This window comes from Artemia sp. Qi Xiang Cuo, chromosome 2 (assembly GCF_049724085.1).
Source record: "Artemia sp. Qi Xiang Cuo chromosome 2, ASM4972408v1, whole genome shotgun sequence".
In the NCBI taxonomy this organism is placed as follows: domain Eukaryota; kingdom Metazoa; phylum Arthropoda; class Branchiopoda; order Anostraca; family Artemiidae; genus Artemia; species Artemia sp. Qi Xiang Cuo.
Genome location: NC_142795.1, coordinates 8,730,528 through 8,748,223, shown reverse-complemented (window position 1 = coordinate 8,748,223; position 17,696 = coordinate 8,730,528). Strand labels below are relative to the sequence as shown.

Here is a 17,696-nt window from a genome sequence, read left to right as displayed (position 1 = left end):
AAAGTAAAGAACTCCATTAAATCAAAATGAGCAAAAATAAAATCAAATAATCTACCAAAATCAAACAAAAACGAGCAGAAGTAAAATCAAATAATCTACCAAGCGTGAAACTAACACAAATCAGCATCAATAAATAAGGAAACCCAAAACGAACAGAAATTACAATAAATAACCGATTCAAACTCAAAACGAGCAGAAATTAACATGAGTAGGGCTCAAAACGCCTATGCCTTCGGTTATTTGACTCGGTTATTTGACTTTATTGACTTTGAATCGGTTATTTATTGTAATTTCTGTTCGTTTTGGGTTTCATTTATTTATCGATGCTGATATGTGGTAGTTTCACGCCTGATAGAATATTTAATTTTTGCTCATTTTTGGTTTAATGGAGTTCTTCACTTTTCTTCGAAAAACTTGTTTTGCGGAAAAAATTTTTTTAATTAATTTCTGTTCGTTTTATATTGACATAGTCTTTTCAGGGAAAGGAAAATAATAGTTTAAATCTTTTCTTTTTTAAGACTTTATAGTTTGGCCTGCTATTTGTATGCTGGAGAAAAATTTTCAGCAATTGTTAACAACATGCACCCTTTTAAAAATCTGGACACAAATACTAGTGTTTAATTTAGTTTCATACCTCCTCGAGTTGACCTCAAATAGTAAACTTAATATCATTCGCAAAAAAATCTGTTTACTTTCTTTGATAGCTTGCATACACTTACGCTATTTTGAATTGGTTAAATTTTAAGAGCAGAAGTAGTCCCGAAAGTTTGAATATTATACCCTCAGTCGTTCTTGGGATACTGCTGAGATGCCTTACTGAGAATTAGTATTAACACAGTGCATTTTGATTTAATCTTAACGTACAACCTTTGCCCTGGGGACTCTGGGGGGTTTGTCATCCTTAAAATACATAATTTCCAGAACTTTCAACTACGTTGAACAAAATGGCTATCTCTAAACTTTGATTGAATGTGTTTGGGGAAATGGTGGGCGTGAGGGGGGGGGGGGTCAATTACTCTCCAGTCACTTTCGACTATTAAAAAGGGCCATTTCAATTTGCAAACAAATGAGCCATTTTTGAAAATTTTACAACAACTTTCCATACAAACCTTATATGCCCCCAGGGCATAACTTAAAACCCTTGCACTGAGAGCTCTGAGGGGGTTATCATCCTAAACGACCTAATTTGCAGAACTTTCGACTACGTTGGACAAAATGGATATCTCAAAACTTTGAATGGATGTGTTTGGGGAAATGGTGGGCATGAGAGGGGGGCTAGTTGCCCTTCAATCACTTTCAACTATTAAAATTAAATTAAAATTAAATTTAAAATCCAATTTTCAATTGAATGAGCCCTTTTTGATGTTTTTACAACATCGCTTTCTATAAAAACCTTACATGCTCCCAGGGCATAACTTACAACCTTTACCCTGAGGGTTGTGGGGAGGGGAAAGGGTTGTCATCCTTAAAGACCTAATTTTCAAAACTTTCAACTACGTTGAATAAAATGGCTATCTAAAAATTTTATTGGCTGTGTTAGGGAAAAAGGTGGGCGTAACAGGGGGGTTAGTTGCCCTCAAACCACTTCGACTATTAAAAAGGGCACGAGCCCTTTGAATTTTCGATTGAATGAGCCCTTTTTCAAGTTTTCAAGACTGTGGGGGAAGTGTCCTGCTCAAAGGTATAATTTCCTGAACTTTAAACTGCGTGGAACAAAATGGCTATCTCAAAATTTTGAATGGATATGTTTGGGGAAATGGTTGGCGTGGAAGGGGTGTTAGTTGCCTTCCAATCACTTTCGACTATTAAAAAGGGCACTAGCCATTTCAATTTCCAATCGAATGAGCCCTATTTGAAGTTTCTACGACAACACATTTTATAAAAACCTTATAAGCCCTCAGGGCATAACTTACAACCCTTGCCCTGAAGGCTGTAGGGGAGTGTCCTCCTCAAAAACATAATTTCTATCTGGAAATTAACAACCCTGAACCAAAATGGTTATCTAAAAATTTTGATTGGATATTTTTGGGGAAAAGGTAAGTGTGAGAGGGCGGTTAATTGCCCTCAAATCACTTTCGACTATTAAAAAGGGTACTAGCCCTTTGAATTTCCAATCAAATGAGCCTCTTTTGAAGTTTCTATGACAACGCCTTCTACAAAAACCTTATATGCCCCCAGGGCATAGCTTACAACCCTTGCCCTAAAGGCTGTGGGGGAGTGTCCTCCTCAAAATCATAATTTCTATCTGGGAATTCATCATGCTGAACAACATGGCTGTTTCAAAATTGTGATTGAATGTGTTTCAGGAAATGAGAGGCGTGGAAGGGGTGTTAGCTTGCTTCCAATCAGTCCTATCTGGGATTAAGCGAATACGTAACCCTAATTCTCAGTTATATGAATCCTTTTTAAAGTTTCTATGACAACTTCTTCGAACCGAAGTGCCCTGCTCTAAAGGAAAAAAAATAATAAATAATACATTTTGCCAACATCGTTTTTATATGCGCTCAGGGCATAACTTAAAACCCTTGCCTCGAGGGTTGTGGGGGAGTGTCCTCCTCAAAAACATATTTTCTTTCTGGAAATCAACTACACTGAACAAAATGGCTATCTTAAAATTTTGAGTGGATGTGTTTGGGGGAATGATGGGCGTAGGGGGGGGCTAGTTGCCCTCCAATCACTAGACTATTAAAAAGGGCACTAGGTCATTTACTTTTCATTCGAATGAGCCTTTTTTGAAGTTTCTACAACAACGCCTTCTATAAAACCTTATATGCCCCCAGGGTATAACTTACAACCCTTGCCCTGAAGGCCGTGGGGGAGTGTCCTCCTCAAAAACATAATTTATATCTGGAAATCAACTACGCTGAACAAAAATGCTATCTCAAAATGTTGATCGGATGTGTTTCGGGAAATGGTGGGCGTGGAAGGGGTGTTTGTTGCCTTACAATCACTTTCGACTATTAAAAAGGGGACAAGCCACTCCAATTTCCAGTTGAATGATTCCTTTTCGAAGTTTCTATGACAACTTCTTCGATACGAAGTGCCCTTCTCTAAAGGAAAAAAACAATAAATGATACGTTGTGCCAACATCGTTCTTATATGCCCTCAGGGCATAACTTAAAACCCTTGCCCCGAGGGGTTTAGGGGAGTGTCCTCCTAAAAAAAATATTTTCTTGCTGCAAATCGGCTACGTAGAACCCACGAGCTGAAAAACAATTTGGTTTGTTGGGATCAGAGGAAATGATGTGGCGTGGGGGCGGGGTAGTTGCCCTCACGTCACTTTGAACTATTTAAAAGTGCACTAGCCCCTCCAATTTCCGATTGAATGAGCCCTTTTCGAAGTTTCTACGACAACTCCTCCGATACGAAGTGCCCTGGTATGGAGAAAAAAAATAAATAATACATTGTGCCCAAATCGTTCTTTACTTAGGCAGCGCTATCGCGCTGCCTATGATATTATTGAGTTCATTTTTCGATTCAATTGGGTAAACTCAATGAGAACGATACATTAGCTCATATATGAGACATATTAAAGCGCCAAAGATTCATTTCTTATTTTACTATCTTTTTTTCCTTGCCACACGAGACTAAAATGAAATCGTCACTAGCAAGTAATCAATCGAAAATACAAGTAATGAGAGTAAGGATTTCTGGTATTAATTGCGCATTCAAATGAATTTTAAAGGTAAAAGTAGAGAAGATGATCTTTTCGATTACTCAGAAAGTAATTGTACTAAGCGAAACTTTTAGGAGTCAATTTCTAGCCTAAATTAGGGACTGGAAAAGTTTTTCCGACTACACACCTCATCCACTGTACTGGGTATAGTGGTATAGTATTGTATCTAATTGCATTGATCTTAAGAACACCCTGCTCACTTAAACCTCATCACTTAAACCACAAAGTAGTTTTATTCTCTAGAACAGCGACTAATTATCCATGGAGCACTCGATTTACAACATAGTGATTGTGAGTTTGAAAGGAGGTTATGTGTCAAATGGTGTTACTCTTGATGAATTTTTGTCGCTTAGGAACATTAATTCAAAAACCAACAAAGAGAAAAATCTCAAAAAAAACAAACAAACGAGACTGTGGCCAGTGGAGAGAAAAGAAAAGACAAATGCAAAACAACGTGGATATTTCGCCTGTATTCAAACAAGGCGTCTTCAGCACTTAAAGAAACAACAAGAAGAACAGGATAAAAAAAAACAAGATAAAACTAAAAACCAATAAAACCACCACCAAAAAAAAAAAATGTACAATTAGCGTAAACTGATCCACGTAGGGAAAAGATGCTATTATTATAAATTTACTTCAGTAAGGACACCCGAGTAACTGAGGAAAAAAAAAAGTAAATTACTTTAATTACTCTGTTGCGAAATAATCCTTTTGTTAGCTATTACTGAAGCAAATCGTTTTGGTCTAGCAGATAAAATAGTCCCCTGGTGATTATTTAAAATCTTAACTCCCTTATTGACTGTTGATTCACTCTTAAAAAGGTTATCATAAATTGGGTCAATATTTAAATTACCTGTGTCCCTATTTATCGAAAGTTTAGCAAACATATGTTTTTTAATTTCTATGGCTTCCCTCGCCCATTGAGTGTAACCCTTATCCTTTGAAATAGCTAAGGCTTCATCAAATTTTACAAAATGATCTGGTTGAAACCAAATATGCTCTGCTAAAGCTGAAATAAGTTTCTGGAGGCTTGCTTAATTATAGGGTTTTTTCAATTGAATTTCGGTGTTAATAAGCCTTTCAACAAATTGTTGGTGAGTCCTACCAATATAGAACTTCCCACAAGAACACGGAATTTTATATACCCCACTTACTAAATTTCCCCGGGTTAAATCCTTACCAGAACTAAAAAAAATACCCATTGGCCTCAACGATTGGAAACACGTATCAATACTAAATTTACGTAAAACCCGTGAAAGTTTTTCACCCAAACCAGGTACATATGGTAATGAAATGAAACTTTCTGATACATCTGAATCTAAAGACTGAGAAACCCCAATAACCCTACTATCATGTATAACCCGTCTATTTTCAATTATTTTGTCAATGAACTTAATTGGGTAACTATTAAAAAACAAAATATCCGTCAAGTATAACAATTCCGAATCCAGAAATTCCTGGGAACAAATTCTAAAGGCTCTATCCACTAGTGAAATTACAACCCCCCTTTTCACCGACAAAGGGTGGCAAGAATGAAAATTTAAATACCTATCATTTTGTGTAGTTTTTTTATAAATCGAGAAAAGTAAATGGAAATCCCTTTTAATTAATAAAATATCCAGAAAAGGTAATTTATTATTATCTTCAAACTCGACTGTAAATTTAATATTATTATCAAAACTATTTAAATTCTTACAGAATAGGTCTAAGGAGTCCAATCCATGTTTCCAAACGCACACCATATCATCCATGAACCTACCCCAGAAGCAAGGGGAGATTCTAAAACTGTGTATAGCGGAGGTTTCAATGGCATCTATGAAAAGATTTGCCAATAAAGGAGAAAGAGAAGCCCCCATAGGTTAACCCAAATTTTGTCTATAAAACTCCCCTCTAAAACCAAAATAAAAAGAAAATTCATTTACTAGGGTAATTAGTCTCATAATGACTTCAGTATCCAAACTGGCTAAAGTCACATCTTGTATTAAATCAAAGTGTTTTTCTAATTTACTTTTTAAAATGTCCTCGCATCTTTTTAAATCACAATTTGAATACATGGACACAACATCGAAACTGCAAAGAATTGAACTGTCCTCCAACGTGAAATTTCGCAATTTATTAGTAAAATCAGTCGAATTTTTTAAATATGATTTTTGTGTTCTCAAAAGTGGACACAATGCTACCGACAGCCATTTCCCTAATTTCGGAATAGGTGACGAGAAATTTGACGAAGTGGGATGGAGAAGGGCTCCAGTCTTATGAATCTTAGGTAGATCATGGATCTTGGATGCCGAACAACCCCTAGGATAATATTTGTTATAAAACTGTGCAGTAATGTGAAAATAATTTTTCAATGATTCTATTTCCATTCTCGCTTATTTGCAATATTTATCTGTGGGATCAAAATCAAGTTTTTTGATTGTAATAGTGTCATATATATTGAATTTCATTTGATTATTATATTCTTCAGAACTCATACTCAGAATCTTGTTACCTCTATCGGTTTTGGTGGTGGTAAGGACTTTTTCCTTTTTCAAATATGAAAGTATTTTAATGTCATTTTTTGTGAAATGTCTTTACCAATTAAACTCATATTAAAGGTGTTTAGTTTTCTTACGATCTCCGTTCGAAGTTCTCGAGGAGTATCAACTTTATATAGAAAAGCCATAATTCCCGAATCCATCTTTGAGATTGATTTTGAATGGGGTATCGATGGTGGAAAACAGAACTTAGAACGCCTCGATAAAACTACTTCCTGTTATATTAAGAGGTTTAGAAGACAAATTCTTAATCGCTGGACCCAGACAATGACGAGGATAAAAAACATCTGAATCTTGGAACTTCTCAAATAAAAGTTTATTAAACTTGTCAACCAAACAAACCTTGGACAAATGAAAATCATGGCCAAAAGATATAAAGGTAATTTCCCTAAGTCCCATAAAAATGTCACACGGATGGCTATCCATTAAAAGGGTTTAAACAGAATTTAAGTCCTTATACAGTTGAAAACGTCTCTGTTTTTGTTCAGACATTACGTGGTTTAAAGCCATTAGGTTTAATTTGTTTTTTTAATTTTGTTTCATTTTCAATTCCAAAATGGGTACATATTTTAAAAGATTTCGGAATCACTGATTCCTTCTTGCAATTTTTTAAGAAAATTTGTTGATTTAACAAATTTGCATGTTTTTTAACTAAAGACAAATAATAATTGACAGAAGCGGCTAATTGTTGCCCGTAAAATTGACGAATGAAAGATCTTAAGCTGAAAGATCTTTTCGGCTTAAGATCTTTCAATATTCAATTCCAAGAAATCTCAGAAAATTAGATGTTAAATAGAATAGTGTCGCATTCAAAGAAGATAAACAACATAAAAATAATCTATAAAAGCTGATGCAGTATTTCTTTTTGTTGCTGATTGGAATAAAAGCCACATAACCAAATTTGATGAAGCACAAAATAAGATGTTTTCTTCATGAAAATCATGCAATACAAAGTCGATTATATGGAAGATGTGCAATCTATTCAACTCCAAATACCTTCAACGATTACATTGGTATTTAAGAAAAGGAACTGACACAAGCTAACTTTTTTTTTACTGTTCAAAGTCAACTTCACTTTATCAACGTCCTATTTCAGTGTCATGAGGAAGGAGTGAATATTAAATTCTGTAGTAAGAGTGTTAACATGTCTTAACAACCGGGACATTGACACTTATTAATAACCGGGATACTTATTATTATAGTCCGGGACACTGAGTTTTCATGAACTTTACACATTTTTATGCTGGAGGAATTTAATAATAAAATATAAAATAAACTATAAAAATTCATTATAGTCAGCTTTCCTGGCATTATTTAAAAAAATATTTTATTTAATAGTTTACTTAAATAGACTGGAAACATACCTCTTTAATTTCTTGAAGAAGAACTAGCGCCTTATCATAAATTTTTATTTCACCGCTTAGATCCTCTTTCAAAACGTCCCAAAATGCTTGCTGTACAGTACTTTTCACCGTCTTATGAAGCCTGTAACCAAAATAACAAAGTTAGTCCTAAATATAAAGTATAGATCAGTAACTCCTAAATCATGTCCAGTTAGTTTGTTGGATTTTCATAGGAATTGAGAATTCCTCTATTCTGTTTAGTTATGGAAAATTTAATTAAAATATATTATTCCCAAGATTATTGACGAAGAAAAAATGACAAAGAACAAACTGAATAATTAACTGAATTAAGAATTGCCTTATCAAGGAGGCACACTTGTGTCAAGGAGGCACACGTGTGCCTCTATAAAGAGGCGACCCACCACAATGTTAAGCGATTTCCGGTCCTAGCGGTCGCAGAGAGACAGCGGTGATCACATTTTGTAGCACAAGCTCCAACTAAGAAACGTGCAAAATTTCACCCCCCCCCCTCCGACTTTATCTTCATGGGTAAAAGTGGGCCGGAAGTCTCGACCCTCCGACCACAGCCCCCCTTTAACGGTGTCCGATTGGGCTGAAATTTAGAGGTTAAGCTTTCCTAAAGCCCGGGAGCTTATCCTCAAAATTTCAGCTCAATCCGATCACTTCTTCCCTGTTTTCCAAAAACCAGATATAGCTACTTAAAGTTCATTTCTTTTTTTTTATCAGCCACGCCTACAGGCCACAGTTGGCAATGGATCCGGGTGAATGAGGACTCATTCGAAGCGGAATTTGACCAGTAAGGGCCTTTTGATATTTTCAGACAGAAAAAATTATCCTCCGAATTTACATTTACGAAAAACCTCGTTTTCCTATAAGAGCCCATGTTAAATTTTCCCACCACAGCTCCCCTTTAGCGTTATCTGATCGGGCTAAAATTTGGAGGAGAAGCTTTCCTGGGGTCTGGAAGCTTATCCTCGAAATTTTCGCTCAATCTTAACACTCCTTCCGTGTTTTCAAAAAACCAAATATCAAGTTTTGTGGGAATTTGCTTTCTTCAAAAATACATTGCCCAGAATAAAAGTAATGTAACGTTTCTTTGGTACAGTGGTCACTACTCCTGAATGTCAGGCGGAAGACCCGAGTTCGATTCCCCGTCAGAGAAATATTTTTACATATTGAATTTAAAGTTTAAAAAATAAACTCAGTTTCTTTTTTAAATCCAATCTATTAAATCCTTCGGCTCAACAGGCGTCTCCAGAAGAACTCTTTAAAGAGGCACATGTTTGCCTCCTTAATATTAAAGAGCAGAGGGTTTGGGGGGCGTCAGCCCCCCAACTTTAAATCCTGACACAATCCGCTAATAGTTAGTCAATTAATGAAAAGTTAAAACACTACAAAAGACTTCGCTTAAATTATTTGAAAAAAAACTACAGCTTATAAAGAGTTAAAGTGGCTGAGTCAAAAGTTCGAACCTTAAAACGTGGAGGGATTAGAAGGTATAGTGTGGGGGGTGCCGCCCCCAAACCCTCCACTTTCGCAGCCTTTAAATAAAAAAAAATTTAAACTGAAAGTAAGGAGCGAAATTATAACTTAAAACAAACAGAAATTAGTCCGTATATGAAAGGGTCTGTGCCCTCTTCAACGCCTCGCTCTTTACGCTAAAGTTTGAATTTATTACAACTATTTTTTTAAACAATAAAAACTTTAGCGTAAAGAGCGAGGTGTTGAGGAAGGCACAGCCCCTTTCATATACGGAATAATTTCTGTTCGTTTTAAGTTTTAATGTCGCTGCTTACTTTCAGTTTAAATTTTTTTTTATTTAAAGGCTGCGAAAGCGGGGTTTTGGGGGGCGGCAGCCCCCCAACTGTACCTCCTAATCCCTGTACGTTTTAAGGTTCGAACTTTTGACTCAGCCTCTTTAACTCTTTAGAAAACGTAGTTTTTTTCAAATAATTTACAATGTAAATGTGGATATCTCCGAATAGGAATGCAACATGTCAATTATTTGTTGTTATTTTGCAGTTCGTTATTCCTGCTTTTGCTTATGCTTTTTCGTTACTGTTCAGCATTTAGACCTTTCGAGGCGGCTAAGTTTATGTGAATTAGTGACTTAGACAAACATCTGTTTGCAAAACCTGAAAAATTTCCACACAACCAGTAAAACAAAATTCTTTGTATTATATATAATATAACCTGATTATATATAACCTGATATAACCTAATTATATATAACCTGATTTGTTTCTACATTGCCTAAACAATGCGTGAAATTACAAATTTGCTTTGCTAAAAGAAAAAGATTAAAAAGCAATAATCTCTCAAATCTTATCGGGACATATTAAAGTTGTACATTTCAAGACCCAGAAAATCGCATACCATTTAGGACTGAAGGAAGTAAAGAATAGATCATTATCTTCAATGTGCAGGAACCTGGAAAGCACTGACTAGTTTTTGTTACTCCACTGGTTTATCAGACTTAAGTATTGGATATTTTGAAACGCGTTAAATGTAGAAATAATTGGGAGATGACGGTTTGAATAACAAATGATAAATTTGAGCGTAAATAAATCGAACCAATTCAGATAAATGATTGGACACTAATGTTGGGAAAGAGAAATTAATTCCATATTCTGGGTGGGGAATATCAACCTCGAAAAGTGTTTCTTTTTTATTCACAATTCACAATGCGTGGATGATTTCACACACTGCGGTAGCAACAATGCCTGCAACTTGGGAACGAGCGAACGTACAAATTTGACAGAACAACCCCAGGAAGCAATAAATCCCGTCTTGTTTCAAGAGTATACATTATATATTTCTGCAATATTTTTAGTAATAACAACACTTTTGATTAGACACCTTGTGTGAATCATGCTGAAGTTCGAAAAGAGGAGAAATCAAGCCCAGTCTTTTGTCCAAAATAACTAATAAGAAAAAGTGATACTGTCTTGTCTCTTATGTTTAACGTTTTTACGAACAGGGCCTACACTAAATAGAGATGATATTGAGTGGCAATAAATATGCAAAAAGAAGAAAAAAGGAGCATTAATTTTGATCCAGATACTTTACATTGTTAGCTTCAATGTATCTTTTAACATCAAGGTAGTACTGATGTGACATTTCTTTCTATATGAATACATATCTTCCTTAGCTTTATTATAGATTTTTGTTCTTCATGTGTATTCTCTTTGACTGATTAATATTTTACTCAGTTCTATTTCGTCTTCTTTTTTACTTGTTAATTATTGCTGTTCATTTTTTTTCTCTCTTTCGCTATACAATTCTACCTTCAAGGGCTATTTATTTTGAGTTGTTTTGTACCCTGCTTCCTGATCATTTAAGGCTCAATGATCGCTTCCTGATATAAATAGAGCGGCTGCTCCCTTTGATTGATTTAAAGGAACCACACCCAAAAACTCACCTTTGCATACATTATCCCCCCCCCCTCCGTCTGTTCCATGAAAAAGCAGGCAAATACCCTAAAAATCATATTTTAAATTTCTGCAAAGAATTAAATGAAAGAACTTAAGTACATACGCACGAATATCCTTCGGACGGGGGGCGGCAACTCTTTAAAGCATCAAAAAGCAAAGCAGAATAAAAACAAGCATAGAAACGGAAATTTGCTGAAAATCGGAAAAATTATGACATTTCAATGGGGAGGGTCTGATACACGAAGCCCCCTGGTCAAGCTGCAGCATTGAACCAAACGACTGCATATCTTTCCTGCCTGTATTTTATGGTTGGGATGCTATTTGTAAAAAAACAAAGTCATTCTGAAAACTAGTTTAAACAACTTAATATTAAACAAGAAGGTAAAGGAAAAATTTGGGTCAGCCTCTAACAGTCTAAGTAATGATGGAAGAGCAATTAAGAAGGAAAGGTTATAAAGATTCTAACAAAAGGTTTGATATATACTGATAACAATTACCAAAGATAGGTTAAAAAAGACTAGAATAAAGGTTTGATGGGCAGCCGAAAAAATGGAGTTTCTGGCAGTTCAGCAATGATCAAAACAGACGTACTCTGAATGGGAATAAATAAATAACATGTTTTTTCAACTGAAAGTAAAGAGCAACATTAAAACTTATAACGAACAGAAATTATTTTGTATATAAGGTGGGCTGCACCCACCTTAATGCCTAGCTCTTCGCGCCAAAGTTTTTTGGTACTTTAAAAGAACTTCCTATTCTAATTAAACGGATCTTTTGTTTCAAGAATCGCTGTTAAAAAATTGGGTAAAAAAGGAATTAATGGAATGATCAATGGAAACGATGGTGGAACGATTGATGAAAAAACTGGACTGATTAATAAAATGGATAACAATTACCAAAGACAGGTTAAAAAGACTAGAATAAAGGTCTGATGGGCAGCCGAAAAATGGACTTTTTGGCAGTTCGGCAATGATCACAACAGAGGTCCTCGAATGGGAATAAATAAAAAACAAGTTTTTTCAGCTGAAAGGAAAGAGCAACATTAAAACTTATAACGAACAGAAATTATTCCGTATATAAGGTGGGCTGCACCCTCCTCGATGCCTAGCTCTTCATGCCAAAGTTTTTTAGTACTTTAAAGGAACTTCCTATTCTAATTAAACGGATCTTTTGTTTCAGCAGTCACTGTTAAAAGATTAGGACATTAAATCAAAGTTTAGCGTAAAAAGTGAGGCATTGAGGAGGGGGCAAACTCCCTCATATACAAAATCATTTCTGTTCGTTTTAAATTTTAATGTTGCTCCTTACTTTTAGTTGAAAAACTTGCGTATTTACTTCATTTCTAATCGTTTTTCGAATAATGCCAGTAAATCTGACTTTTTTCAGCATGGAATATCCCGCCCAAGAAAAACGATCATAAGTAATCACACAAGAGAAGATTTCCCTAAAATAGATTTAAAGCACCTTTTGGAGAATTCTTAAAATCAAAGACTAAGAACAAGTTTTTTTATATTTTCATCCCACTCCCAAAAAAGGCTTTGACAAATTCTCCTAAGACTACAATTTATTCACCATGCGGCTGAGTATATCGTCTTTCCTGTTAAACAAAAGTTAACAGTACTTTTAAAGTGTGCGTTTATTACTGATATATTATGTGAATTTTAAGCACAAGAACCGACAGTCTGGAAAGAAGCTCACAACACTTAATCTGGAACATGTGTAAGAAACTAAAACAAAGATTTGATTGAAAAGGGAGCCACATGTGAATAATTGAGAAGTATAACTAATCTACCTGAAATAATCAAGTGCTTTCATTTAGGGCTGTTACAGTGCAGCATGTACTTTTTATAAGAAAAAAATTCAGCTGCCATGAAACATGTGCTTTATCGAACCTATCTTTTTTGGTCTAAACATATCATTATGACAAAGAAGAGACATACTTTGATTCAGGCTGTTTCTCTAAACGAAAATCTTCATCCAATGCAATCTCATGAGCCAACACCATGTTAGTCACGCCTTTGGCTGCATTCATGATATCACCAATTGAAACAAACTTTGGAGGCGATGCTGCCACTATACTTTCCTGAAGCTGTTCTGAAATTGTTCGCTGCCTAAAAGAAATCTTTGACTTAAAGAATTGCAAAGAACTTTTCCAGTTGGCCTTTCATTTTATGACATTTGCATGTTCTTAAATATAAAAGAATACAAAAAAATAGTTTTGCGCTTATACTGCCTTTCTTAATGTGCAAGATGTATCTAGCATAATATAGCACAATAAACTTAAAAACACATTTATGGTTTACAAAATAAATACAAATAGTAAAAGTTACAAACTGATACACATCTGATAAGGAACAATACTCTAAAAAAACAAATTGAAACAAATCATGATAAGTTTTTTTTAGCGTTTCTGTACTATCATAAATTCGAAGGGGTCAGCCAATCTTAGATCAAATAATAGAAAATCAAAGGCAGGGTCAATGCACATGCGTTAACTATGAAACAGCAACAATAATTTTGCCATAATTTGTCAGAAACTCTATTGTGATATTTTATCAAAAGAGTTACAAACAACAAATACATATGAAAAGGCCCATATGGAGGAGAATAGTTTAATTGAAAATATAGAAAAAAGAATTTTGAAAAAATTCAATATTAAAATAAATGATAATGATAAACAGTTTCCTTTCTTATATTGGAAGATAAAATTTCATAAAAATCCACCAAAACCACGTTTTATTGCTGGGGCAGCAAGGTGTCCAACCAGAATTGCGGCTACTGATCTATCTTTAATTTTAGGAGAAATTAGAAATAAATCTAAAGCATATTGCTCTGGAATTAAAAATTTTTCTAACTTTATCCCATATTGGAGTGTTAATAACTCCTTACAAGTGATAGATTCTTTGGCGAATGTTTCAGCTAAAAGAGTCGATTTATTTGATTTTACTGCTTTGTATAAAAATTTGTCACTAAATTTAGTATTAGAAAAATTGAAAATGGTGATAAATAAATCTTTTATTTTGTGTAATATCGGATTTTTGAAAATTGATACTTATAATAAAAAAGCCCGATTGACGAATTTCTTTATAAGTACTATTAATTCAAGATGTTATAGCTTGGATATGGTATGCGATTTATTAGAATTTGTTCTATTTAATACATTTATAAGATTTAATGGGAATTTATATAAACAAACTGTAGGTATTCCTATGGGTGGGAATGCGAGTCCATTCATAGCAGACCTGTTTTTAAGTCAATTAGAATATGAATACATGATAAATAAAAACAGCCCAAGCAATTTAAAATATAACCTTTCAAATAATAAAAGATATCTGGACGATCTCTTGGTAATAAATTGTGCAGAGTTTATTGAGACTTCAAAAAATATTTATCCACAAGAGTTAATTCTTGAGCCTAGCTATGGGATGGGACACTCCGACAATTTCTTAGATTTAAATATTAATATTTCAAATAATAATAAATTAGTGTTTAAATTATATAATAAAATTGATGATTTTAGTTTTGAAGTAATTAATTTTCCATTTCTTGAAGGTAATATACATTCAGATATTACTTATTCGGCTTATTATTCCCAATTAATTAGGTATGCAAAAATATGCAGTAATTACACAGATTTTAAAAATAGATGTAAAAATCTGAGCGAAAAACTGATCTTAAGAGGTTTTTCTGCAAAAAAAAATTAGTTGGTAATTCAAAAAATTTAGTTTCATGTATCATGAACTTTTAAGTAAATATACAAAAAATTATAAAGAAATACAGAATGATATTTTAATATAATTTCTCTTGCGCTTTACTTTTTTGGAAGTTTGAGTTTGTAGGGGTTTTCAAACAAGCCTGAGGATCTTTAAATTGGTAATCGGTTCCAGATACCAATGAAAGATACATATGGACATGTCTTCATTTGTTCCAGAATGGTCTCTTTCAGTGACCTCTGGGATTTTATTATGGAAACATTGAAACACTTTTTGTATGTAATTTTTAATAGCTTGACTAGTATGCATGTATTTCACAAGTTTTAGCTGACATAGGGTTACCATATAGATCTTATGGTAGAGGCTCCACCGTGCCGGGTAAAGAATGTAAAGCCTTTAAACCTGTTAAGGGAGGTGGTCTTTCTTCTGATGAGCCCTAAATGGAAGGTTCTACTTGGAAATATTTCGCTAGATTTAAGGTGCTTTTGCTGGTAAATTTACAACGACTTACATTTATTGAGGACAACTTTGCATGGATTCGGACATTTCTATTTGGTTGACGGTTCGGGTATACTGTTTGGTCCTAGGTAGTTGGATAGATGGGTAAGGTAAAAGCCTCGTTCAAGTGCACATTTGTCTCAATTGCTGGATTAAGACGACAGTTTTTTTTTTTTTTTTTTTTTTTTTTTTTTTTTGCCAAGTAATTACCTCTTAAACATAATACATTTAAATCAGAATGATTAATATTCTGAAAAACTACCTCCAGGGGGAGGGGTGATCCACAAAACACAGGGCGCAGGCCCTAAACAACCCAATAAGCACCTTCTTCACAAACAAGTTTTGGCACAAAAGATGGACTATTAAGAAGTTCTAAAATGAAATTTTGCAAATTTATCCTAAAGGGTTTGCTTAAGAGGTTTTGCTAACAAGAAAAGCATGAACTACTCAGTAGTTTCCTTTAAAATAGGACACCTCAAAGTTTTGAGGTATCCATTTACTCCAAATAGTCGAACGCTCAGTAACTATGCCACCCGTGATAACATAATCCACGCAACACTAGGAACAAGGGCCCCAAATTATCTTATTTGCATATTTTCCAAAGGTTGGTTTTAGTAGAAAAGGTGAGTACATTACACCAGAATTATTTAACATTATGGGAGAGATCACCGCAAATGCAGTAGGAAATTGTTTTGCTGAGCAGTCAAAATCTAGGGGAGTAGGGCATTTTTCAACTTTCCAAAATAAAAACACAAGAAAAGGATATTTTTCAAAATCTAGGGGGCAAATCCACCCTCCCCCTATTGGCACCTTTGGAATTGGTTCTCAACAGTCCTTCCTATCAATATATTTGAAGTGAGAAAAGAAAACAAATCGTTTTTAAAGGCTAATTAGTTGTTTTACATATACAAAAATGAATTCTAGATCACAATGATGGTTTATTTTAGCAACAGTAGATCCAAAATTATATTCGGAAACGACTTGAGACCAGCAAACCCTTCAAATAATTCAACACCAGTCCACAAAAAATTCAGATTAACAACTTTGACATAAATTAATAGACAAAAAGAAAAAAACATCTTAACAATTCTTACAAACCTTTTACTAGAACTACCTTCACCCAGATTGTCTGACATGTTTCGTATCTATCTCCTGAAAATAAAATATAATAAAAGAAATATAATAATAAGAAATAAGCAGTAGCTGAAAGAACTATAAAATCTTAAAGCTATTTTAATAAGTTTTTAGGCACACCTGGTCAAATCAGACAAATGGAAATAAAGAGAAAAAACACAAGCTTAAAAGCAAATTGGAAAGAAATAGAAACGTCATTAATGGATTAAAAAACCTTGGTAAAAACAATAACTGAGCAGAACTTGTTCATTCAAAAGGTAGGAATGTAAATGACTTCACCTACTCACCACAAATATCATAGGCACCGCAAAAGCGCTGCCTAAGTAAAGAGCAATGTGGGCACAATGTATTATCTTTCTTTTTTTTTGGTCTTAGACCAGGGCACTTCGTATCAAAGGACCGGTTGTAGAAACTTTGAAAATGGCTCATTCCATTCGAAATTGAAACAGCTAGTGTCCTTTTCAATAGTCGAAAGTGATTGGAGGGCAACAAACCCCCTCCCAAGCCCACCATTCCCCTAAACACATCTAATCAAAATTTTGAGATAGCCATTTTGTTCAACGTAGTTGAAAGGTCTGGAAATAATGTCTTTGAGGATGACAACCCCCAGACAGCCCTCAGGGCAAGGGTTGTAAATTATGCCTTGGGGGCATATAAGGTTTGCATAGAAAGAGTGATCGTATAAACTTCGGAGGGAGCTCATTGGATTGGTAATTAGAGTTTTAGTGCCTCTTTAAGATTCAGAGTGATCGGAGGGTGGATACCCCCCCCATACTTCGTATTTTCCTGATATTCATCTGATAGAAATTTGGATATGGCTATTTGTTGTAGTAGAAACTTCAAAAAAGGCTCATTCGATTGGAAATTGAAAGGATTTGTGCCCCTTTTAATGTTCAAAAGTGATTGGAGGGCAACTAACCCCCACGCCCACCATTTCACCAAACACATCCAATCAAAATAGCCATATTGTTCAGTGTAATTAAATGGTCCGGGAATTATGTATTTGAGGTTGACAACCCGACCACAGCCCCCAGGGCAAGGGTTGTAAGTTAAGCCCTGGGGTATATAAGGTTTTTTAAACAAAGGGTGGTTGCACAAACTTCGGAGGAGGCTCATTGGATTGGTAATCAGATTTCTCTAATACCCGTTTTAAGATAAAAAGTGATCGGAGGGTGGGTATCCCCCCCCCACACACACACACACCCCATATTTTCCCAAAACGCATCTAATAGAAATTTTGAGATGGCCATTTGTTGTCGTAGAAAGGTCAAAAATACTCATTCGATTGGAAATGTAAAGGACCTTTTTTAATACTCAAAAGTGATTGGAGGGCAACAAGA

General features: G+C 34.7%; 1 protein-coding gene across 2 annotated transcripts in view; it reads right to left on the bottom strand.

The window, feature by feature from the left end:
* The window catches only part of LOC148954875 (T-complex protein 11-like protein 1), an 89,387-nt gene that overhangs the window by 59,827 nt on the left and 11,864 nt on the right, over nucleotides 1–17,696 (bottom strand). For both annotated transcript variants that reach the window (XM_089098984.1, XM_089098988.1), the window contains exons 2-4: nucleotides 16,321–16,374; nucleotides 12,952–13,122; nucleotides 7,578–7,698 (exon numbers count right to left, since the gene is read on the bottom strand). In XM_089098984.1, the coding sequence (XP_088955110.1) occupies nucleotides 7,578–7,698; nucleotides 12,952–13,122; nucleotides 16,321–16,358 (330 nt within the window). In that variant the 5' untranslated portion in view covers nucleotides 16,359–16,374. The remainder of the gene's footprint in view (nucleotides 1–7,577; nucleotides 7,699–12,951; nucleotides 13,123–16,320; nucleotides 16,375–17,696) is intronic.